General features: G+C 28.7%; 1 protein-coding gene across 1 annotated transcript; it reads right to left on the reverse strand.

Moving 5' to 3' along the window:
- Positions 1–18,786: 18,786 nt before the first annotated feature.
- On the reverse strand, positions 18,787–20,310 carry LOC113853212 (U-box domain-containing protein 27-like). Its single transcript, XM_027483710.1, has one exon. It carries the CDS (start codon positions 20,249–20,251, stop codon positions 19,025–19,027), a length of 1,227 nt encoding a protein of 408 aa, XP_027339511.1. The 5' UTR covers positions 20,252–20,310; the 3' UTR covers positions 18,787–19,024.
- Positions 20,311–26,638: the final 6,328 nt, after the last annotated feature.

Here is a 26,638-nt window from a genome sequence, read left to right on the forward strand (position 1 = left end):
GAGAGGTAGGTGTCTACTTAGAACCCCCATAGGGGTTCCTATTACAGCAAAACATTACTATAACACCGACTCTCTTCCTCTGCAATGCAGTTCAGATTTTAATTTCTTGGGCTCCGTGTAATGTTTTTGCTTGTGCCATTAATGAAGGGTTGTTGGTCTCGTTGCAAGATGTGTTACGCTCTCATCTGCTATGGCTTTGTTGCTCTCTTATAGACTTAGTTGGCATTTTAATTCAATCACAGATTAGAAAGGATACATCTTCTTGTGCACATCAGAAAAGGGTCTCACTTAACAAGGGACAAACCTAAAGCTTTTATATGCATATACAATTATACATATACGGTCTAATTGATATATCTGTAATAATTTTTTTTATCAAAAACTATGAGATTTAATTTTTTAATAATACTAACTGTTATGAAATTTAATAAAAATTTGTCTATTATTATTATATATACCTTGGCTTCCTATGCCAATGACATGGAAAGGACCTTTCTCTATTACTACTTTCTATCACCTCGAGCTATCAGTTCTCTGAAAGCCAATCCCGAATTACACCTCTTTCTGCACAAGGGGTTTCAGGGAAAAAAGAAACTTCTTTGAAACTGGGCTTGTCTTTTTGGGTGGATTTTTGAGCAACAAGCCAGAACAAGAAACTCACGTGATTGAGTTGAAACAACTGAGATAGAGGGAGGACCCATCATCCATTGAAGCCTTGGAAGAGCTTGTTCTCACGGTATGTGTTATTTAAAAGAGTATAATAGTCATTGGAAGGACCTAAGGAGAGTGTGGCCATGCAATCAATAGTTTCTTTGTGTGAGAATTTTGAACCACTCTCTGTAAGAGAAGGGGAAGGCAAAATAGAACGGAAGAGGGCATGACATGCATTTTAGGAGAGAAAAATATGTGAAAAAAATAAAAATAAAAACATAAATGATAAGATGGATCATAGTATACATCATTATCACCACTTAGCATCCTTCGAAGCTTCCAAAACCTCCCTCCACTGTCACCCGCTTTCACTCACCCAATTTACACCCGTTGATTTTAGATTTTTCCTTGTCATCTGATTGCGGGTAGAGTTTAATTCGAAAAAGTGCTTTCAGAGTAATATGGAATATTTTATAATTTAATTGTAAAATACATACACTGTACTCATTAAATTAGATTCTCACGTAATTAAGAGTCACATAAATATAAATTTTTTTAAGTAAACACACAAATCTTAAAATAATATAATTTTAAGTAAATAAATTTGACAATGTACTGTTGATAAGGTATATATACGACCATTTAATCACTTTGAATTAAGAAGTTAATTAGTTTAACTAGTATGATTAAATTTATTAATAATTTATATATTTTTTAAAAAATTATTTTAATTTTTATCTAATTCATTAATGTAAATGAGAAATGCAGTTACAACCAACTATCTTTTTTTATTCTCAAGAGAAAGATAAAAATTCACAAATAAGTGTATGACAATTAATTAAACATCTTTATGTAAAAATTTAATACAACAGAAAATTTTAAAAAAAAAAAACTTCTTGAAAATTCTTATAAAAAGTATGAGAATAAATTTGTCTGAGAAACATGATGGACCATGGTAGGTGTATGGCACTAATAAGTGGGGAGCCACTCCCACGGAGTGTACGGTGAGAAGCCCCTTTCAATTCTTAAAATTTGCTTCATTACATTATCTGTTTCATGTTATCCCAAACCAAACCGCACAAGCACTGCTCGCTGTAATATAATGGATGTTTCAGACTCTTGCACTCGTGTATTGCTTCAAGCCAAGTTGTTATACTTGTGCTATCATGTGCCCATAATAATTAAATTGTATTAATACATATAAAAATATAACGAAATATATGTTGTAAAGTCTGACACATATCTCTCAATTATATGTCTGTAAAACAAGGATACATTATACGTATGCGAATCATTCAGATGCTCTATCGGCTACTTTATGTAACGCAATTCAACGAAAATTTAAAAAGAATGTGTATCAATAATTGAAGATAATCTGCAATCAATCTTCCCTACCATTTACACCACCTTTTAACTGTGGTTGTTAATACATTTCTTATAAATAAATACAAGTTACGTGGATTTCTTAGTATTATTGATATATATGCCGTGTTACTTTTTATTCTTAATTTTCAGAAAAATTAACACAAATTATGAGAGTAATGAGGAAGGTTTGAAGGATTGGGAGAACCCAAATGAAGCATAGTGGAAAAATGGCTGAACCCAGAATCAAAACTAACATAGCCGCCATTATCGAGTTCCAGGTTACAATTTGGTGCAAAGACAAGATATGTGAGAATTCTCACATGCATGCTCCATGCTTTTATTCTGAGTGACAACACGAGAAGCCATGTTTACCAAAATCCACGTCGCATTTACAAATCAGAAAACAAAAAATTCAGCTTACTATTACAGATTTGATACTACAAGGACACCTTTTGGTATCATTAAAATGACCCTTATTGTCCTAGCATATAAATATATGTATATACATATATAGGATCTTGATTTTCATGTGGATTTTAATTTACACAAAAAGTAAAATGGATTATCGAATTCTACCTGTCATGCCAGTTGGTCAACAATTTCAATCGCAGATCAAGCATTGCATACCATGGAGCAGTATCATTTTTAAATTATTAGGCGTTTGCAAATGCCAATCATGACATTTGATTTCGCTACTATCTTAAGTCACATTCACTTTCTTATTTGCTTTACAATAATGCTTCCTAAATATCACAAAGCATACGGGGGGGAAAAATCAGAGGAAAAGATGAGGATGAAAACAAGATAGGTGATATCGCTCCAGAACATAGTGGGTTGCACTTTTAGAGATTTATTTTCTATATTTGCTTTTATCCCAGAAAACAATGAAGAATCAACACATCAAATGCAACAGAAAGGAGACATATTGAAAACAGACACAGGAAACGCAATAGGGTATATGAAATTGACAGAAATAATAAAGTTTTCCAAAAGCTAGAGGAAGCTTCATACATTAATTCATTCATATTCATGAAGCACAGAAAAAGAGAAGGAAATAAAAAGCATAATTAATTAAGAACAAGAAATAGTAAGAGAGTTGAGCAGTGTAGTTAGCATTAAGTCACTAACCTCTGGGGACCCAGCACTCGTGCCTCTTCAATCCCTTTGCAGTGAGCAAATTGCAATCAAAGACACACAATGCAAAGCAGTTTCATAATTGATGTCTTTTTATATATAGTAATGTACTGTCGATATATATATATAATTGTGTTTGCAATTGATAGAATGAGCAAGGCTAGTTTGGTTTTTTCATTCTCACCACATATTGAAGAATATTGAGGGGAAAAAATGGAATAAAATAATTATGGTGACATTAAATTAATGAGGAAAATGTGAAGGGGACGGAGTCTGATAGAGTGATATGGTTCCAGCATCCCTAGTGGTTAGGGACAAATCTCTTCTTAATCTTCTCTCGATTTCTTCTCATTTAAAACGGAAAAGTTCTATACTAACCCCATTTTTATAATCCCCAGCCCTATGGACCATCCTACTATGAGTTAAAAATTAAAGAGAAGAAAAATTCATTTGTTTTAGCAAGTGAGTGTCTATAATTGTTTGCATTAAGTACTCAAACATTGTATATTAATATATATGTTATATTCTATTATCTAAAAAATCAAATATTTAGTTAAGTTATATTGCGAGTACATTTCAAGATTGAAATTAATTAAAAATATTCATTTTTTTCAGTATAATGGTTTTGTTTTTTTACTCACATCTATATTCATTTTATTCTAAATTTTAAAGATGAAAGTTAATACTTAACTTTTCTTCATAATTTTATATAACTTTTTAAAATTTTGAGATTATTTATGTTTATATTTATAAAATTTATAATACTTAATATTTATTTTTCATACTTTCTGTCCAAATTTTCAGTAGTTAAATATCTATGATTTCATGCAAAACAGCATATTTTCTCTATTAGAAATTGCAAAATTATTTCCATATTTTTCCTCTCAAAATTTGTATTATTCTCAAATACTCTTTCACAATCATTTTCTTAAGTTAATTATAACAATGTTATTTTTAACGTTAAGGTGCTTTTGCATGTGCTTTTTTTTTCACATTTATATCCTTTTTAAAACAACACTACACATGAAAATTATACTTTCATTGAAATATACACCATAATTGATGAGTGCATTATATTTGATTTGATTGGTTATATAATTATACAAAATACTTAATTTTTATACCTTTCACTATTTATAATATATTCAGGTGTTTCATATATATTTTTTACTTTAAATATTAAATTATATATTTGATTATTTTAAAATAAAATATACGTACATTACACAAACTACTAAACTAGATCAATAAAGCAAAAATCTAAAACTTTATATTCATTCAACCTTGAAAAATATTTGGTAAACACTATTTTTGAAATGTAAATACTTATGGTTTATCTGTTTCGAGTAATTTAAGAGAGAGAAAAATAACAAAAAAACTGAGGAAAGCAAGAATATATATATATATATATATATATATATATATATATATATATAAAATTATTGTTATAAAATTATATATGAGTAACTTTTTGACATTTAAAAAATAATAATTTTTATTAGCATTTTGAAAGATATTTTAAGAATGATTTTTTCTCAAAATTATTAAATCTAAATATGTATAAACCTTATTTTCGGACGATAGCAGTATTGCAGGTGTTTGAAAAAAATGTTGTAATTCTTATTATATATGTTCCGTGGAGTTAGCCACTCATTCTTCTGGTCGAGTAGCCACGGTGGTCAGAGGCTTCTTGAAAGAGATCCAAACTGATCTCCAGAAAAATATGCTTTAAAAAATGTACTTTTTAATGTAATATTTACATTATACGGCAAGAGAATTATTAAAAAAACATGTGCGTAGGAAGATATAACAAAACTCATGTTACATACAATATTAAACGTTTTTATTTAATAATTAGAATAATTTGTAAGCATAAAAGTAGAAAGATTTAAAGTATGGTTAGTAATATAAGTTTATAACTTATTATTTTTTAATAAATCAGTATATTTATTTGATAAATAAAAATTTAAAAAAAATTATAACTTTAAAAAACTAACTTATAAAAAATCACTCTAAATAAGTAGCATCCATTTTATTAGAACCTAGTTAGTAATATTCTCTTTCATTTTTACCTTTAACTTTTAAACAATTTACACTCATACACATGTTTTTATATCATTGTGTAAATTTTATCAAACGGCTCAAATTCAATCATTTAATTATAAGCTATAAGTTGTAAGATTTTAACTAATTTATCAAATATATTATAAGTTGTAAGACAAAGTTTTATGATTATTTCTTAATATTTAGATGTTCAATTATCGGAGTAGTTTATGGATAAAACTTATATTTTATTGTTTATGTGATGTTAACATTATTTATCAATTAAAATTAGAGTTGCACGTTATTAAAAAAATTAGATTTAATGTTATTGTATATTACTAAAGTAAAATTATAACTTTGAGTAGTAAACAACACCAATAACGTAACACTTAAAAAAATTGTACTTGAATTTTATCCATATGCATCGGAAACTGCTAGAGGTAAAAGGGAATAATTAATTAAGAGACAAAATTTAGATGTAGTTTTTAAAATATTGCCAGTGCTATTTATCAATCAAATTTAGAATTTTATGTTAATAATTTATATAAAGATTCAATATAAATATAGTGTTGAAAGAATTGCGTAAGGATGGTGTAGGTATTAAAGGAACATAAAACTCATAGAGAAAGAGATACAATGAAACATAGGAGAAAACTTGTATGTCGTATTTCATTACAGGAAATGTATCAGCTTTTATAGCTAGACAACTAATGGCATACAACAGAAAAAAAAAAAAAAAAACAGAATAGCCTATTTTTTTGGCTTACTTTCTAACACACCTCCCTAAGCCAAAAACATTTTCATACAAACAACTCCAATAAATTCTCTCAGGCACTTAAACCTTTCATATTTCAAAGCTTTCGTAAAGATATCTGCAAGCTGAATTCTGACTTGCAAAAATCAACATTCAGCTTTCCTTGATTAACTTGATCACGCAAGAAATGAAACCGAGTTTCAATATGCTTGCTTTTACCGTGACAGATTAGATTCTTAGCCAAATCAATGGCAGATTTGTTGTCTACCATAAGTGTTGTCTTTGACTTCAATTTAATCTTCAATTCATTCATCAACTTCTCCAGCCATGCTGCTTGACATGCTGCTTCAGCAGCAGCAATATATTCCGCTTCGCAAGATGAAAGAGCAACTACAGGCTCTTTTTTAGAACTCCAGCTGATTGGAGCTCCTTCAATAAAGAAAATGTAACCAACTGTGCTTTTTCTATCACCTTTATCACCACACCAATCTGAGTCTGAGAAACCAATTAGCTTCATATCCTCATGGTTAGTGTTCCTGGAAAACAGAATTCCAAACTCAGTCGTTCCACGTAAATACCTTAAGATCCTTTTTGCAGCAGTCATATGTGATTGCTTGGGTTCTTGCATGAACCTACTTATTAACCCAACACTGTGATTCAAGTCAGGCCTGGTATGACACAAATATCTCAAGCTTCCAACCATCTTTCTATAGACTGCTGGATCAACAGGTTCTTCAGCAGCATTTTGCTCAAGATGCAGACCAACTGCTGATGGTGTACCTGCAGGATTGCTCTGCAGCATGTTGAATCTCTTGAGCAAATCAGATGCGTATTTAGTCTGATACATAACGATTCCAGACTTGGTTTGTACAAACTCAATACCCAAGAAGTAACTCAATCTTCCAAGGTCGCTCATTTCAAACTCAGATAACATCTGAGATTTAAACTCATTTATCAATTTCTCACTGCTTCCTGTCACGAGTAAGTCATCCACATACAGGCAGATTATCAGTTTTTCTTCTAGCTTGTTATGTATCACAGTCTTAATATAAACTCCAAACTCAGATACACACTTTAGAAACCCCACTTGACACAAGAATTCATCTATTCTCTTATTCCAAGCTCTTGGAGCTTGTTTTAGGCCATATAAGGCCTTCTTGAGTTTATACACCTTGTGCTCATGCTTCTCCTTCTTGAATCCCTGAGGCTGCAGAACATAAACATCTTCCTCAAGAAATCCATTTAGAAACGCAGATTTGACGTCTAGCTGATGCATGCTCCAACCTTCTCGGTTAGCCATTGACACTACTAAACGAACTGTTTCAATACGTGCCACAGGGGCAAAAACTTCTCCATAATCCACCCCTTCTCGTTGCAAGTATCCTTTTGCAACCAAACGAGCTTTGTGTCTCACTATCTCACCTTTCGGATTCACTTTTGTCTTGTAAACCCACTTCAACTCAATTGGTTTCTTATCAGCTGGCATATCCACCAATTCCCAGGTGTTGTTCTTCTCTATTGATCTGATTTCTTCCCAGGATCTTCAAGACCACCCATTATCACATCTGAGACATCTTGAAATCCAAATATGGCCATCATCTTGATTTGCCAATCATCAAACATCTTCCCATCGAAAACGGGTAGAGCCCCTTGGATAATACTACCATTTCCAGCCATCCTCCTGTCTTCTGATGAAAGAATCTTCACAGGATCTTCAAACTATGCTTAATTCCCAATACACACGATCTTGAAGAATCAAGACAGTCTTCAACACACTTTACAACCCTTCTAATTCTATCACCACTTTTTCACAGGCCACTTTACACGAACCTTGCTCTAGATACCATAAAGGAACATAAAACTCATAGAGAAAGAAATACAGTGAAACAGAGGAGAAAACTTGTATGTCGTATTTCATTACAGGAAATGTATCAGCTTTTATAGCTAGACAGCTAATGGCATACAACAGAAAAAAAAAAAAACAGAATAGCCTATTTTTTTGGCTTACTTTCTAACAGGTATGACGTGGTAGAGATCATGATAAAAAGTTCTTTGCAATTAGAGAATTGATTATTAGCTTTAAATGATATCTTTAAAGGTGATTGTGCATTGGTTTGGCACATCCTCTTTCATTAAACAACTAAGATATTGCAAATTTGCAGGCTTCAGGTGTGCAATTACTTCATAATTCCATATCTTTGTCGCGTTTGCCTTCACCACAATCTGGTCTTGCTTGTTAACTTGCAAGCTGTTCATCCTCAGACTTGCTTAATTAGCCATTGTTTTTATTTGAAAAAGAAAAAAATAGAATTAAAAGGGAAAAAAAGGGAAGAGAGAAAATAAGTAAAAGATAATGAACTGTTTTTTTTTTAAATTGTTAGAAAACAAATAAACAAAAATAAAGGGAAGAAAATTTGAGTTATACTTGTTTTCATACTAACACGCTCATTTCTAAAAGGAGTAACAAACATATTTTTCAATATGAGCAATTATTGCAAGAATGAAGAGATTTGTCACAATATTTTTTTTATCAACATTTTAGCAAACATATGTATGTTCTCATGATATTTACAAAGTCTCTGAAGTAGAAAATATTTTTCTAATAAAAATTTCAACATTTTATAAAAGTTATTAAAATAATTATTTTAATTTATTTAATATATGGTTATATTAAGAAATTAATGATAATAAAATTTTACTATAAAAACTATATTTGCTATACTTTTATTAGTTTATATATAATAAACATTTTAATAAAATGTATCACTTTTAAATGCTTAAATTTAACTGTAAGAATTAACTAAGATTAATAAAATCTTTATCCTTAATTTACACATTAAACATGCAATTCTAGTTTTATGGGATTTTATTCACTGTTATTATGGCCTCTCTTTTTTTGGCTGAATTGAGTTTAGTGATGCTATACAATCACATTAGTGGTTTTAATTCATTCCATTGATACATGTTTGTGACTGAAACATCTTATATCAATTAAAGGTCTAACTACTGTCATAATTAGACATTATCGTTATGTGGGTGTTGAATCAAATTCAAGATATACTACCAATGATAATTAAAAATCATGGCTACGTTACACAAATTAGCAGTCAACTGAAAATGTCATTTTCAAAACTATAGATGTTTTCAATAAATCATTCAATCAGCGTTGAATTATGATTTAGCTTCAAACAAACACAATCAGTGGTCTGCAGAGCTCCAATCACGAGGCTTTGCAATGTTTAATAAATTACATCATACGTGAAATAATTAATTACAAAAGATTAAATTATTAGAATAAAAAATTAATTAATTCTATTATGTTTTTTATAAATATAAATTTTATTTTAAAAATATATATGATATTAAACGGTATAGTTAGTCATTTGTATCTTTAATAATAAAAAAATTAAAAAAATTTAACAATTAATATATTTTGAATCTATCATTTATTTTTTATAATAAAAATTAAATAATTATTCTATTTTATTTCTTATAAAAAGAATAAAAAAATATTTATAAAAAATTAAATACGATTGATCTTAAAAAAAAGGATTGAATAAAGTGCAGTAAATCCTGGTAATGCACATGCTGAAATATAGAATGTTCTCATTATTTTATAGTCTTATGGACAGTGGTGCTTCCTTTTTTACATCCTTGATACATTTGAGGAGAATAGATAATTGTCTATATGTAAGGGGAAAAGTTGGAATTTTTGGAATAAAAAGTGGGCTAAGCAACGACGAATAAATAAATCAATTCAAAAGAACAGCAAAGCAAAAAGTTTTTGTTTCATGGATCAACCGATATAAGGAATTTCTGGCTGGTTTACCAAAATCTATGGGTTTCGTAGGGCTTTTCTTTATTGTTATATATTACGTGATCAAAATCTAGACCCCACTCACATGCTCCCTTGTTTTCTTTGGAGGCTCACCTGATTGCATTTTTAAAAGATATTGCATTACTGTTTTGATTTGGAATGCTGATTACACTGAATCCCCACCATTCACTTCCCTTCGACCCTTCGTCTTAATCTTTCCTCCTTCTAGCTAAAAGGTGAAAGTTGTATTCATACGCGTGGATTATTTTATTTATTTATTATGTAAAATGTTAATTCAAACTTTAGAGCTGAATTGTGTTTAAAATATAAAAATGTAGTAATAATTATTTTTAAATAAATTTTATTATTTATAGATACTTAAAATTGAGCTGAAATTAATAAAAGTATCCATTCCTTTTATCTATGAATATTCCAATATTGAATTGATCCACACTGGCATTTGGTCTTTCTTTTAGCTAGCTTTGATTGGTCCATTTATATAGGATTTGAGACTATCCTGAAGATACGAAGATCCTCTCCTACTTAATTCATCGCTTAATCTACTACCAGCTGAGACTGAAAATGCATGTGAACAAGGATTTGGCCAACCAAATCACTGTTATTTATCTCAAAAGCTGTTGATAATTGTGGTTCCCCAAATATAATGAGCAGATCACTGTAATATTTTAAAATGATTAGGATACCCAAAAAAGCACTTTTTCAAATGATTGTGTAATAATTTATTTTTATTAATAAAAAATGCATATAATTAATCATCATTGTACTGATGATGAGCTTTGTGGTCCATATGATACATAATTATTCTTAATTTCATATGGGCACATATCATCTTTCATTTTTAACAAGTCCAACTCAAATGTGCCAATATCTGCCAAAGGGAAAAAGGGATTGTGTAGAGAAATTATTATTCATAAAAAATGGGTACGTAGTTTGGTCGAGCACGTATGTCGTCTCTAGTGTTTGTTCAATCTTACATCAGAAAGAACAAAAACAGAAAAAGTAAATCACATAGTTTCGAAATGTGGCCAATAGAAAGAACAAAAGAGCGCAATGTTGCGAATGCTCGTTCAGACACATAGCTATATTGCTTAGACATAGTTTTCAAATGTAACGTAAGCATTTTGGTTGAGAGGCTGAGGACATGATGGGTAGGGAAGTTACAGTTGTACCACCACCCCCACCATACCTGAGATGATGTGATTTGCTTCAAAAGAAGAAAAGTACAATACCTGAGATAGTGATATGTGTGCGTATCAACGTATAAATGTGGCTTATGGTCAATGGCTAGCTATGTATGACCCTACTGCAATATCCATACAATTGGCACACTGTCGGTTTCAGGGAAAACAATAAATCTTTTGAGTTATATTATCTATATAATAACTTTCTTATAAAACTAATTTTTCTATCTTATTACATACTTCTCTCTTTTCTTTTTATCTCTATGTTTATTGCCACAAATTATGTATTATATTTGGGTGTGAAACAGTGAGCGTGGCACACAATACTCCACATTCTCTCACAGTATCTTTGCCACAAGAAGCGTATCAAAGAGGGTCAACTTTGGGTGTGTCTATTTTTAATAGGGAAAGGTAGAAGGTAGGTTATGGATAAAAGTTGGTCAGGGGTTTCCGTTGACCCACTAGTGCCTTCTTTTTGTGAAAAGAGGTGAGGGGAACGGAACACCATGCTTGGTGTTTATGCAACGTAAGTCACAATGCAAGTCTAGATGTTTCTTCTGCGTTCAATGCTTTGATTGATTCGGATAAAAAATAAATGAAAGAGAAAAATGGGTAGAGACGATAAGACCATCAATTTTATTTTTCATCATTTAATCAAATCTAAAATGTTATAATTTCAACTTGATCTATTAATTCTTTATTTATTTATAACTTTGTAAAGGATACCTTAACATTGAAAACTAAAGTAAAATCATGATAAAATATAATCTGTATTCACAAATATGTCTTAAGATTTAGGATTAAATGATGAAAGTGATAGATTTTTTCAAGGAAAACCTTTAGTCATCTATTTAAAACATGACTTTTAAAAATTGATATTATGGTGTGTGTAGTGAATGAATAAGAACAAATTTTAATGTCAGAGTTAGAGATATATACAGACTTTAGTTATTAGATCTAATTATTAATAATTAAGAATAAAGTATTAAGTCATGTGGCATTTATATATAATTGATCATCAAAATTCATCTCTCACGTTAATAAGCTCCTTTTACATTGTAGGCCTATTGTGAATTATGAATGTCACCTAAGCCTAATGGTATTTCATTTAAATAGTCAAATCTAATTACGAGCTTAAATTTATTTATTTAGCTAAATAAACAAATAATTTAAACAATCATCTAGTGAATTAAGTTTAAATAATTCATGAATAATAAAATTCATTAATTCTAAACCCTAAAGATAGATCCATATAAGAATTCAAATGTGAAAAAATAAAATAAAAAGTATATTTGAGAAAAAAATTATATTTAATACCTTTATTTTTTTTCCATTTTATTTATCTTTCTAATCAAATTAGAGAATTTTTTAAAAACAAAAATTGATCACCTTTTAATCCAAAATAATAGCTTTTACCTGTTTTATTTTTTTTTCCTCTCATTTTTGCTACATTTCAATAAAGTATAAGCACAAGGACCAAATTATTATTTACATTTCATTTTTATATATTCATTTAAATAAACAATAATAAATTCTTAAGTACATTTATTTGTTTTAAATTTTAAAAAATCTATAAGAATGGTATAAAGAAAAAATAATGTGCAGTGTAAATAACATAGTTATTAAGATTTATGCGCAATAGGAGTAGGTTACAATTTATGTAAATTTTTTAAGAAGTCCTTCTAAAAGAAGAAATAAATAAATAATAATAATAATAATAATAATAATTTTAACTAATTTAGAGAATTTTAATTAATTTTAGTACTTAAGTTTTTACTCTTATAAATATTTATTGAAAATTTTATCAACATTGAGCTTAACTAAAAAATATAATATTTTATTCTCACACTAACCTTTCCATTTATTGAAAGAGATTATTTTGCTCTTTTGTCTCCATGCATCAAGTTCTTCGATTTTCACAAGTGAAAGAAAAAGAATTTCAGATAAATATTTTTGCTATTTATAGGATCATTATTAAATGTGGTCAATTCATCCCTTTTTGTTTTTGGGATAAGCAAAGATGCCCTTCACGTATAGGTCACGAGTCACTAGTGGAGGACTGTTTCTTGTCCCACAGTGTAGGCAGTATACCCCCAAAAACAATAACCCTCTTATGGGACATCCAAACACCCTTTGTTTCTGTCGGGCCCTTTGCATTTAATTAGATGCTCCTACCCCAAATCCTCTTTTCTTTTCCTCTTCTGTTTAATCCACTTAAGTGTTAAGATCACAATTCTAAATTAATAAATATATATATATGTGATATGTCTCATTTTAAGTATAACACTTGTCTAATAAAAATTAAACCGTTAATACAAACATATATGCGATCCGTTTATATAAGATTTGAATCTTAAAAATACTTGCATTACTTAATCTTTTTATAAAATATAAAATTCACTAATCTAGAAGTTAAATCATCTTCTATTATTTTATTGATCATGTGTATTACATTTTATGTAATTTAGACATTTATAAATATATTATTTGAAATTAATATTTTAAAATTAATATTTTATTAAAATAAAATAATACGATTAAGTATTTAAGAATTTTATTTTTATCCTAAACTTAGTGGAATTATATAATTGATTTAACAGATAATGCTTTATTCTTGTTATTGTTATAACAGCATCTACAGTTTTTGGTGAACAAGCATCGTGCTGTGATAGTTCTTCTGGTCGTAACGGGCCACAATAGTGAATAGCCCACTCATATCTCAGACTTCTCATGGCCCAAACCGTATAAACCAATTTACAGTCCACCAACCGAAATATATATACAAAAATAAAAGAGATTTAACAACCACCTAAAGAAAATGCATTCCAAGTTCATATAGAAGAATTTGTAACGAGTAAACATGCTTTTAAAAGTTTGTAAATAATAAAAAAATAAAAAGATAAAATGAAAAAGTAGGGTTCAGTTTACAGTAAAAAATAAGCATGGGTATGAATTATTGGTGTTGAGGCATGGGTTGTGGAATGATGGTGTGGAAACCAGTGGCACGAGCGTAATGATCTGTAGTTGATAGCACAGATGATGTGGGTTTGGTATATGGCATTGATTTTTGAGAATCAAACACGGAAGTGAAAAGAAGAGATTATGGTAATTAGGAGGTAGGCATGCAGTGGAAGCTTAGCTAATGCTTGCACGTACAATTATCATATTTATATTTTCTTTTTCTATCTCACACGCCACCTAATGAACACCATTCCTATCATTTCTAGCACTCTAACAAGTTCTTCGTTTTTAGGTCTCAGTAGCTTATCATTTCACTCCTGCATCTCCAAATATCAAATTACAAAATTATTATCATTCCAACGCTGAAACCATTTTTCTTTCTTCGTCTAACTGTTTGGTTCTAAATTTTAAATTCATTAAATGTAATTTAAATTGAAACTATTAGAATCTGCAATTTTTTAATTAATAATACATATAAAATCATACATGAAATATACATTAAGAATTGTAAAAAACACAAAATATAAAAATATCGTTCCATAAATCATATAGTCACGTTCATCAAAACGCACAGCTCTTATGTACTGTTTGGTTTATTGATTAGTTTAATAGATAAAATTGTAAATTAGATAAAATATATATATATGATAAAAACTAGTTCAAAATGCATTAGAAATAGTATTAATAGTTGTATTCATCAAAATATATGACTCTTACCATCTGATTCAAGTTAGAAAAAGAAAAGAGAAACCCATAGACACCTTATTCGATATATAAGAAAAAAAGAGAAACAAATAAAGTAATATATTAGTATACGACAAATAAAAAAATTATTAAACTCCAATATTCAAGGTAAGGATAGTAGTATAAATATATGCTATTTTTTTTCTTCTTTGAAAGCCCTCACAGTGGAAGTTAAAAATAGAGGAGAGGAATAATTCCTCTCCCTCCAAATATTTAAACCAAACAAATTATTAGAATTAAATTATAAATCAAAATAAGATTTTGAAATTGATATATATATATATATATATATATATATATATATATATATATCCTCATACTGCATTTAAAAAAATAATAATTATACTCTTTAAATATCCATACACCTACATACATACCTATCTTATTTAAATAAAAAATATTTATAAACAAAAATATGCTTATAAAAATAATAATACATAATTACTTAACAAAATCTAAGTATAGATAAAAATAGATATTTAAATATCATAAATGGTAAGTGTATCTTTCTAAACTAAAATATTTAAAAAATATAAGTAGAATGAAATATACGTAATATTTAAGATCTTCTAAAATAACCAATTCAAAAACTTAAAAATTAGCACTCTTCAAGACTAGTAAAAAATAGTTAATTATTTATTATAAAGTTACAATAATAAAAATAATTAAACTACTTTATCTCTTCATTAAAATTAAAGTCTACAAATGACTAAAAATACTTATATTTTAAGTTTATATATTATTTTGGTCCTAGAAACACAAATACATAATAACAAAAATTAATAATTAAGTTATTTAATTAAACTAATAGACACGTTGAATTGAATTAATGTGTATGTAGTAAAAAAGAAGTGTGTTATGTATACTTAAGAATCTATACCTACATCTATTCTCATTAAATTTTATGAGTATTTTTTTTATGTCTATACACGTACTTGTTTAGCTGAGTAAATACCTTACTCGTTGCTAGTAAATTTTGAATTAAATAAATGTTATAAATAATTTGATCAAGCTTTGAAATTATAGAGAATAAAAATATCTAAAACATAGCCATTCTTTTTTTAATATTTGGTTTTAATAGTTGAATTGGATTAGTTTATGAAAAAAATTTATCTCTTGCATTGCTAAATAAAATTATAGTTTGGCAATTTTTTTATATAATAATTATTCATAATTTTTTTAACTAGTGTTTTTAAAGTATCAATTTTAATTTTTCGAACATGTTATTAAAAAGTTTAGTTATTTACTTTTTAATTTTTTTTAAGGATAATAGATATTTTATTTAACACTTTTAATGAGTTCTCTAGAACATTTATTAGTAAAATCATAATTATTAAGATTTTTATAAATCATAAAGGTAAATTAATTTAATTTATATAAATGGTTTAACGTAATTTTTATGTGGATAATGTTTAATATATGGGACAAGTTATTGTTTGTTTTTTTTTTTCATGTAGAGCAAAAAGTTATTGTTTTTTTCCTTTTCCAACGCAATTAAAAAATAAAATACTTCACCTGAGTGATCATACCATAAAACCTTAGTTATCTTTTTCTTTATTTTTTTCCACTTGCTGGTGTTTTTAAAGAGTCAAGATCAAATAATATTAAGTCTGAAATTTAGTAAAATAATATATTTAATAATTATTATGATTCAATCATTGATTTTTAAATTCCTGTAAAGTAGTCATTTACTAATTTTAACACAATTTAAATAATAATTATCTCACTATATTTTAACAAGAACAAAAAAATCATAAGACACTTTGGATTGTTTTATTATTCTACTGTTAACAAAGTGACCATTTAAGATTTACTTAAAAGTTAAATAAAAATAATTTTAAAATATTAAATACGATTAAAATATATGTTTAAATTAAAAAAAATAATTTAAAATTTAAGAGTTCAGATAAACAGCTAATAATAATAAAATTTTATTAAAAAAATATTTATTATATTTTTATAACTTCAATATAATAACTATATTTTTTTTATAAATTATTTTTATTTATGAATACTTAAATTTAGTTTTAAGAACTGAGATTAATAAAAAATTAAATTAATTATTATAATAAAAATTATATAGAAAAATGTCGTTAAAAAGAAATTAATTCTGAGTGTTTCGAAATAGATGATGCAGGGAAGTCCGATCACACTTCCGTCTCCTGTTTACTTTTCTGATTGGGGGTTTCCTCATCTAAAAATCACAAATTTCATTTCCAAACACAATCTAATGGAGGTGATGCTGATCGTGCGGTTTTGGCTTTGTCTAATCATAATTAATGGAGTATCAATATCACTAAAATCCAAATTGCGCATTAATTAGTCTTACTAAGAAATTATTAGTTACTTTATATGTCCAAGAATAATGATGATTTGAGATACGAATACGGCCAAATTGCCTATTACCTAATGCCCAAGAAGAGACGTCTACGTGTCTATTATGTTCCAAATTACTAAGGCTTTCTTTTAAAATTTGGAGGGATTAATAAAAATAGTGTTTGAAAAATAAGTAAGAAGGAAAATAGTTAATATAAAATTTTCAAATGAAAAACTTAAAAATATAAAATTATCAAGCTGTAGAAAGTTTATAAACTATTATTTTTTATTTCCAAATTTCTAAACATGATTAACTATTACATAAGTCTTTCTCTTATATTTTTTATGTTCAAAAACAAACTTTAAATAAAGTCTTGTAATTAGAAGCATAAATTCTCCAATTATTTTTTTCTCTTGTCTCGGTAAAAGATTTTATACTGTTTAGATTGTGTTTGTGTGTGTGTATATATATATATATATTGTGTAAATTAAATTTTTTTAAATTTAAATTTTATTTAAAATAAATCAAAAGTAAACAAAAAGCTTCTATGATAAGTAGAAAGACTGTTATTTTTTAATTATTTTGATTTAATTACTGTTTTGATCTCTCGACCTTAATTTATATATAATTTTTAATTATTCAAATTAAGTTTTTCAACTTGAAATTTTATGTAATAATTAACTAAAATGTAACAACCATGTAATATGTAATTAATTTGACACTGATAGATTTATAAATTATCAATTAAATTAATTTTAGAAATTTTTAAAAATTGAACGCCAGTCTCCATCTCTAGCGTGCATCTATATAGTATAATGGGGCAAGAATTAAAGTTAAAGATATCTGAACGGAGCAAAAGAAAAAAAAAACTATTTATCAGATTTGACAAACTAGTATATGATGAAGATTATGGATCAGATAATTAATTTATTAAGATTTAACAAATCCGATCAGATTATTTAAATTGTTTATAATGTAGGGTGGGCATTGTTTAGGGCCCTAAAACCATTCCATTTTGCTTGTAGGCCGTAGGGATTGGAGTGGTCAAACCTATAATGTATCCCTCTCCACTCTTTAAACCCATTTCTTTTTCAATGGGATTCCCATCCTTTTCATTCCTTTCTTGCAACAAACAATTTTAAATGAGAGAGAAAGTTCCCGTTACAGTCAGCAAAGCAACCCTATTTCACTACTTTGCGCCATTCTGTCTCTTTCTCTCTCAACAAATTGTTTTGCTTTATGTGCACTTAATTAAGTCACTTCCCTTCTCTTCTCTCCCGCTCCCCAACTTCATACTCCCACACATCCCCAATCTCCCAATTATTCTATCCACAAATAAGCAAGTTCTTTAATTGTTTTCTCTTCAGCACGAATTAGGTTTCATATATAAAAAAAAGCCTTGTTAATGGTCAAAATTGACAACGCTCTTTTCGAATAGTTTATCCAACTTCCTAGAAATTCTGAGAACTCTACCCATTGCATTAAGATCAATTTAAAACAACGATAATGTTTGATTTCTTCCTGATTTGGGTACAGATTGCAGCTATCAAATTCAGTTTATATTTTTTTTTTATCACAAACGAAGAAAAGCTATTCGGCCCACTCCGTTAGTTGCCATATAATGTTACTTTTTCTAAAGTAAGAAAAGATACGGAAGGGTAGAAGTTGGTGGGCGAATTGCTGCAAAGCCTCACACGCACTACATACAGTAAAACCATGAACCCTCCTTACCTTGTACCCCAAGAGAATCATCCACCCTTCTCCACGATTGACACAAAACGTACTTACATAGAATCACCCAAATATAGTGCCGATTCTATTTATCAAAATTAGCAACCTAACTTGCGCTTAAATTTGTAAGAGAAGCAATTCTTTTCTTTTCAATTATTCGAAATTTCAACACACGAATTAGTAACAAGCTTCAAATGAATTTTCCCCTTTTTTTTCATTTGAATTTGTTTTTCATCTGTCTATGGACTATCAAAATTTGGTTTGATTTACAAGCTTTTTAATTACGTGTCCTGTCTTGGATAGCTTCAAAACGGCATGATGTGCGTGGTCTTGGTGTCGTAGCAAGAAAGACATGACTTTGAGTTAACCCGAAAAATCTTGAGCAAATCAGTGCACATTTGGCGCACCTGAGGCGAACAATTACTCTGCATCAGTAACAGAATCTTGGTCAAACCGTTGCCCTGCGTAACCGCTTCCTGTGCATTGCGATCCCGAAACAGATAGCACACACTCCACAGCGTCGTCACCGCGTGCTCTGTCGCCACGCTCGACACCTTCAGAACCTTGTTCAGTATCGCCGCCACGCACGCTTCGTCCTCGCATATCTCCCTCCTCCCTTCCCTCGTCGACGAGGCCGTTTCCACCAGCTTCAGCACCTTCTCCACCACCGCCACGCTTAAATTCGACTCGGTTAGTAATTTCGATAACGTCTTCACCGCTCCAAGACTCACCAGCTTCAACTTGTTCCGTTTCGGCGCTGAAATTGCCACCAGGCTCGCCAAAGCGTTCTCGATCAACGCCGGATCTTTCTCCGGCTTCGCCGATTGTAGCAATTCGGTGACCAAACCTTCCTTCTCGGCGATCAAAAGCTTTGACTCGGCGTCCACGGCGATGAATTGCAGAACCCTAGCGGAGGCAATCTTCGAATCGGAGCTTCCTCGTTGCAGAACGAGAAGCAGAGAATCTAAGCTCTGCTTGTTCTTTCCCTTCAACATAGAGTTTTTGAATCCCTCGGGATCTTCGATGCTATCGAGAATCAAATCCAACAACTTGACGACTTGCTCGAGAAATTCAACGCTACCGGTTACTCCGGCGCCGACATTGTCGAGAAAACGAATCAATTGGTTCACGAAACCTTCTATTTTGGCAAGGAAGAGTTTGTTTTCTGGAGAATGTTGAGCGAAGTGAAAAATTTTCGATAGCAAACCGAAGCGGTGCTCAGTGTCCAAGTCGGCGACGGCTTGGATGATTTGGCCCGGAGAAGGGAGCGGTTCGGAAACGGGTGGGTGGAGGAGCGAATCGGACCAGATCTGGATGAGGTTTTGTAGGGTGCGGTTAGGAACAAAATCTTTGGTGCGGAGGAGCTGCATGGTGGCGGGGCAAGTGTTGTTGCCGCTGTCTAGCCAGCGTTGGATGCTGGAGCGGTCGTAGGTGACTCCGGTGCAGAGGCTGACAGGGGATTTCATTACATCGAGAGAGATAGGGCACCTGAAAAAGGTGGGAACGGTGATGCATAGATCGTCTCTGAGCATGGTGCGTTTGATGAAGGAAAAGACAATGAGAAGTGGTGCGGACAAGAGAAGGGGCTGTCTGTTATGTTTAGAGATGGATTGGGATAGATATTACATAGATAGATAGAGAGAGAGTCAAAGGTAGGTGACGTAAGATGCTTCCTATTAATTTTTGAATTTAAGATATTGGTTTGCTTGGGTTTTGGTCTTTGGTCAATGAGGGGGACATGGTGGTGTGCGTGTGCGTTACTAATACTATTGGTTAAGACGGTAATGGGTCACACGTGGAGCGGTGCAGGAAAGTGGTTTTTTTGTTTTGTTGGATGCAATTTGTAAATAAATGCGTATGATGGGGAGCGAGGAGGAGAACGTGGGGCTGTGGGGACCACAACACCAATTTTACCCTTTTTCTTTTGTTGGGACCCTCTTCCGGTTCCTTTGGTCGCCGCTCTTCAACTCTCCACTCTGCGCAAAGCCAGCTACCAACCCCTTCCACAATTTAACTATTTCAACACTTTCAGAATACTCATATTCATACCCTTTTTTTATATATGTTATTCATTCATCTTTCCCACTATTCTTTTACTCCTTTGAAGACTCGTATTTCTTATCACAATTTACCCTCTTTTAAGGTTACATATTAGTAACAAAAGAGTGTAAATCATGCAAATGCTATTTGAACGATTTCAATTCAAAATACTTTATCTATCTTAAAATATTTATCTTTTAAGTTAATATGTTCTTAAAATTTATTAACTATATATAAATTATTACGATAAAATATTTTCATTAAAATAATCATAAAATATTAACACATAATTATGGATATATTTAAATATTCGAGTGAGATATTAATAAATAATAGTATTACTAAATTGGTAATTAATATGATTTTTAAAGAACAAATATTTTTAAATAAAAAATATATGAAATCAGAGCTCACAAATATTGGCTAGCTGTCCATATGAGCCGATTAATGGCAAACGTGATTTAACAAAATGAGCCGAAATTTTCAAATATAATTCAGGCTTGTAAAAATAGTGTATAAAATAAAATAAAACTTAGTTTTTATGAGTTTTATCGACTTAAGTCATACCGAGTTTAATTAGATCGAGTTAAAAAAAGTTTAAATTGAATTCATATTTAAAATTTAGAATTCAAGTTTTGTATTTTATCAGAGGTTTAAGCTGACCCATTTTGTCAGTTTTATATAAAATAATAATTTGTTTAATTTGTGCAATAATATATTTTTATTGAAAACTGTAATATTTAATAATATTTTCTATTTTCTATTAATTTTTGTAATTTTAAATAAAAGTTATTATAAATTAATTTTTATTATGTGCTATGTTACTTAAATTAAATTATCCATAAAATAGAAGGAGTAAAATAAAAGAAAATAGTAACGTACATGTTGTCGTTTAACTTTAGTTTGTTTCGCATGTAAGGAGAGGGATAGAAATGCAGATGAGTTGAAACATGTTCATTCAGTTGATTTCTCGAGTTTGGATGCAATGTAATGCATCTTGGAATACGAGAATTTCAGTTTATCAATTTCGTTGCTCTCTTCCCGTGAAATGCACTTTTTGTAAGGAAAATGCTCAACTAAGTTATTAATTCTTATATATTTTAAGCTTTCGAAAAATTAAAAAATTCTCTTATATTGTAAATAAATAAATTAATATAAGATATAATTTTATCTTAAAAATATATTATAATAAATATATTATATTATTTTTTTGTTTTTACATTCTTTTCACTTATTTTAATTACAAAAATCTCTTTCATTTCTTTCTTTCTCATTTCGATTATTTCTACTTTGATTCTTTTCTATTTCCTTTCGTCTATTTCATCCATTTTTATTTCACTATTTATTCAAACAAAGCATTTTGAATTTATGGAACCTCTTTTATTACATTTATATATTTTATTATCACATTAATTTAATATTTTTATGTAAAATAGTCTTATTATTAATGTAATTATATATTTTTTTTTAAAATTGCTTAATAATAATAATAATACTTAAAAAAAACAAACATGCGAGAGTGTAGCAATAACGTGGGAACTTGTTGTGGACAAGTTTAACATGTTGCCTTTAATTTGAACTCTCTGTTAGCCAATGGAGTAACTTGTAACATTTAATGAGCAAATAACTTTTCCATTCATTCACCAGTTAAGAATATTAGTAGACATTTTATTATGCTTTCCATTCATTATATTTCATATTATTATTTTTGCTTAATTGTATTCTGTGTTAAAAAATTACATCTCACTATAAACAACTGGCAGATTTGTGTTAAATGATTATCTCTTAATATAACTTTTATCTAATGAAAATTAAATTATTAATATAAATATTTATAATACACTGTACAATTTGCAATTCTGTTAATAGAAAAAATAATTTATATTATTAATATATCAAATATTTCTGTAACATCATATTTTCAATATAGACCTGTAATGTATATACTAACAAAATTAACTTAATGCTTTTTTCTAGTATCACCTATATTCCAACGTTTTCCCCCAAAATTGTTTGATAATGTGGTATTATGTATGTCTTGGTTTCACTTATTTTTTTTTTAATCATGGATACTAATAAGTAATAAGCTATGTCTCACATGTCTATTGTTAATTCTTTTTAATCTTGACTTTTATTAATTGGTAGATTATTTTATAAACATAATTTGAATAGTTTTCTAAAAATTTATATAATTATGTGATTTATTATGAATTTGAAAAATAATCGTATATATTATAATATAAATATTTATGAGATAAGTGTCCTAAACAATGAAAACTAAACTTATTAGGATTTCTTCACTGCTTTAAATATTCAGCGCACTTACCTCTTGTAACTAAACTTAGTTACAACAGATAAAAAAAAACATTACTTTTAACATATATGTGTATAGCTTTACAAATTAAATAAACGTCTTTAAAATATTTTATGAATTTTGTCAGTTTCAACTTTTAAGATTAAATTTAAATAGTTTTTAATATGAAAAGCATCATTATTATATTAAATTTATAAAAAAATGATTAATAATTTTTCTCACAAATTTTGAATATAATATTAAAAATATTAATACAAGTCTGATTAGATTGTCACAGTGATTATGTCTTTGGGGTCCGGTGTTAAATTTGACTCATAATGGTTTGTGGTGTCATAATGGCACCGAAAGCAACCGTGTGTAGGGGGAGAGAGCAATTCCTATTCCCATCAAAGACCACTCATTATTATTTTTCCTTCTCATCATTTCTTCTTCTATTCATTTCTTTCTTTCTGTTTTTCAGATAAATTACAGCTAAGCCCTACTATTGCGCAAGAAACTGTGGGAAAGTACCTTCATAGGGGCTACATTTTTATTAAGACATTTATAATATTATTTTAAAAATTAACATTGCTATTTAATATTAACGTTTTTTTATGAGTAAGGATATCTTTAAGCAGACAAATGAAAACTGTTTCTTATATATGACTAGAAATATATTTATTATGCTAATTATGAAGATAAATTATAATTTTAATTAAATAAGATTGCTAAAAATGTATAAAATACTATATTTAAATTTTATTCCTTCTCTTATCAGAATAAAATCCGCCAACATAACCTCACAAAAAAGTAATAAATGAAAAGTTACAGACTTTCAGCTATAATTTTAAATTAGTCTTACATTATTAATTTTAAGAAACTGATTTTATAATTTTACATATTAGAACACATGAATTACGTAAATAAAGTGAGAAAGCATTTGGTGTTTGGTAGCGTAGGAGCGGTTGATTCATGCGGGAAAGCCCCAAAGTACGTACGTAGACTTGCATGACAGTGACACGACTTGCACTGTGAAATTTGACCAAACCTAACCCTCCATTTCCAGCTTTTGCGTGCTTGACTGATTAGTATTTATAAATTATTTTATACAATTATCACACACATATTTTAATATAATATTTATTAATTAAATAAATAATTTTATTATATTTAACAATTAAATATTATTTTCTTAAAAATAATCAATTATAGAAAAGAAGAACAAGTTCATTATTTAGTGTTCATCTAGTTTAGTGATAGTGTACTGGTAATCAGTTTTCACTCTAAAATAAACGGTATTTTTAATTTTTTTAAGCATGAACATCAACACACATTGCCAGTACAGTGATATTTTGTAATAATTTCTTTTGCGGTTTGATTTTTGCAACCACATATATACAGTAAACAAAGTAAGCGATTGACTCTAATCTTGATGACTAATTATAGTAAAGAAACTTGATGCTATTTGACTAAACTATCAAAATTCTATTTATTTGCCACAAATGTCATTAAGGTATAAGGGAAAAAAATTATTCAGCTTGAATACATTGTAAACAATTTATTGAAGAAAAATGAAAAACAGTTTTGTTATATTTTCAATTCAACAAAATTATCATGAGAAGTGGCATTAATCGACTTAAGAATCAATTGATTAGAGAAAGTGGAACGTGTTAGCAGATATTTAACATAATAAATACAGGAATAAGAAAAGGAAAGTTTAAGAAGAAAATGAGAAAAATAATTCATTGACGAAGACTCAATGACATATGTAGGTATCTTAATATTTAAACTAAATTAGGATTCATATAATGTACAGATTTATAAATGATTATAAATATAAAATGGTGAGGCATCAGTATGATTACTTGTAATTTATCATAGTTTGAAAATACGCCAACTCTTTCAACGTTCTAGAGAAGTTCAGATTCCTGTACATTTGGTCTAATTTCAACCTAATTGTCATTTTTTAAGAAAAAAATAACAAAATCCTTGACGTGAGACATCATCCAGATTAGTATAGATTCCAGTAAGAGTGCACAAATTGAATTGTTGATATTCTAACTTCAAAGCTTCGTTCGTAGTTATCATTTCAAATTCAAAAACGCGTAATTCTGCATAGCTTATTTGACGGGGAGGTCGATAGTTATAGGAGCTAGAAAGACCTTGAAAAGCTTTGGGCCTTGGAGTCCACGCTCTTCTATTTTGTTTTCAAACGATTCTTGTTTGAATTAAACAAAATGAATCATTGTATATTTTTGCTTGCAAGTTATCAATGGATCATTACCCCTTATTTCGGGAACATTTAACGGAGACTCAGAGGTTTAACATTTGGATGATGACGACTCCCGAGCTTAGTTTCTTTGTATGATGTACCAGTATTTTAAAATTTTAAAGTAAAAAGTAACCTAAAGATAGTAATAAATATTTTATTATTGATATTAAATAATAATAAATTAAAGAAATAAAATTTTAAAATTGAGGAGAAAATTATAAAACATTATGTTTATACGATATGATGTTTTAAGATTAATTAATATAAACTTAAAATTTAGTTTGTCTAAAAAGGAATGATATTTTTAAATTAATATTAATACTGTCTATCAAATTTTAATTTTAAAAATTGAAATTGAAAATAGGTTTTAGTAATAATATTTAGTAATTAAGCAGAAAAAAATATAAACAAAATGTAAAAGTAAATACTCCATGCAAGAAAAATTCATGTGACTTAAGTATAAGAATAACTCCTAAAACACTTTTTTCTCAAGAGTGATGATGATTCAAATTTATAATATAGAGATGATTTTTTAAATATTTATAATTATTAATCATTATAATAATTACAATGATTATGAGCATTTAAAAATTGTCAATATTGTGATTATTCCTTCCCTTGAACCATGTTTTTCTTACCATGTAAAAGTTCCCATACTCTGAATCAGCAAGTCTGAAATCACTAGGATTTGGCAAATTAGTTGATTGTAGAATATGACTTGAAGCAAGATACACCTTTAATGAACTTCATCTTTCCCACACGTAAGATATATATGGTATGCAGCACCTTGTTATTTTAAGTGTAGCTACTTGTAATGATTGTGGTCCTTTATTTATGATTTTTTTGGCGGATTAAGATTTATTAGTGCAACCAAATTGATACCCATTTAATAATATTCACCACCAAGGTTATCGAATCTGTGTGTGGATATATTGTTGTAATATATTTTCACGTGCATCCCAATCTCCTTTGACATTTTCACTAACCTATTCAGGAAATAGGATAAATCACATTCTTATTCATTGATATTATATTTTTCTTCTTTCTAAATTTAAAAATTACAATCATTTTTAAAAAAATACACTAATAAATACACACCAATCCTTTTTAATATAAACGAGTTCCGTAACAGTGAGACGTAATTATAAATAAATTTCTTGTGGTTTTTTTTTTCTTTCTACAACTTTCCATTTCACTAATAGTTAATTTTGATTATCATGTTATCAATTTTATAATTTAATAAAATGAAGAAAAACTCAAATGCTCTTATTATAGGTTTTAAAATTTTACCCGAAATCATTATTTATTTTTATT

Source organism: Abrus precatorius, unplaced genomic scaffold (assembly GCF_003935025.1).
Source record: "Abrus precatorius isolate BTA unplaced genomic scaffold, Abrus_2018 Scaffold10, whole genome shotgun sequence".
Lineage (NCBI taxonomy): Eukaryota > Viridiplantae > Streptophyta > Magnoliopsida > Fabales > Fabaceae > Abrus > Abrus precatorius.

What these genes read in the sequence shown, in the direction of transcription:
- LOC113853212 (XM_027483710.1), bottom strand. Translation starts at nt 20,251, where the DNA reads ATGCTCAGAGACGATCTATGCATCACCGTTCCCACCTTTTTCAGGTGC.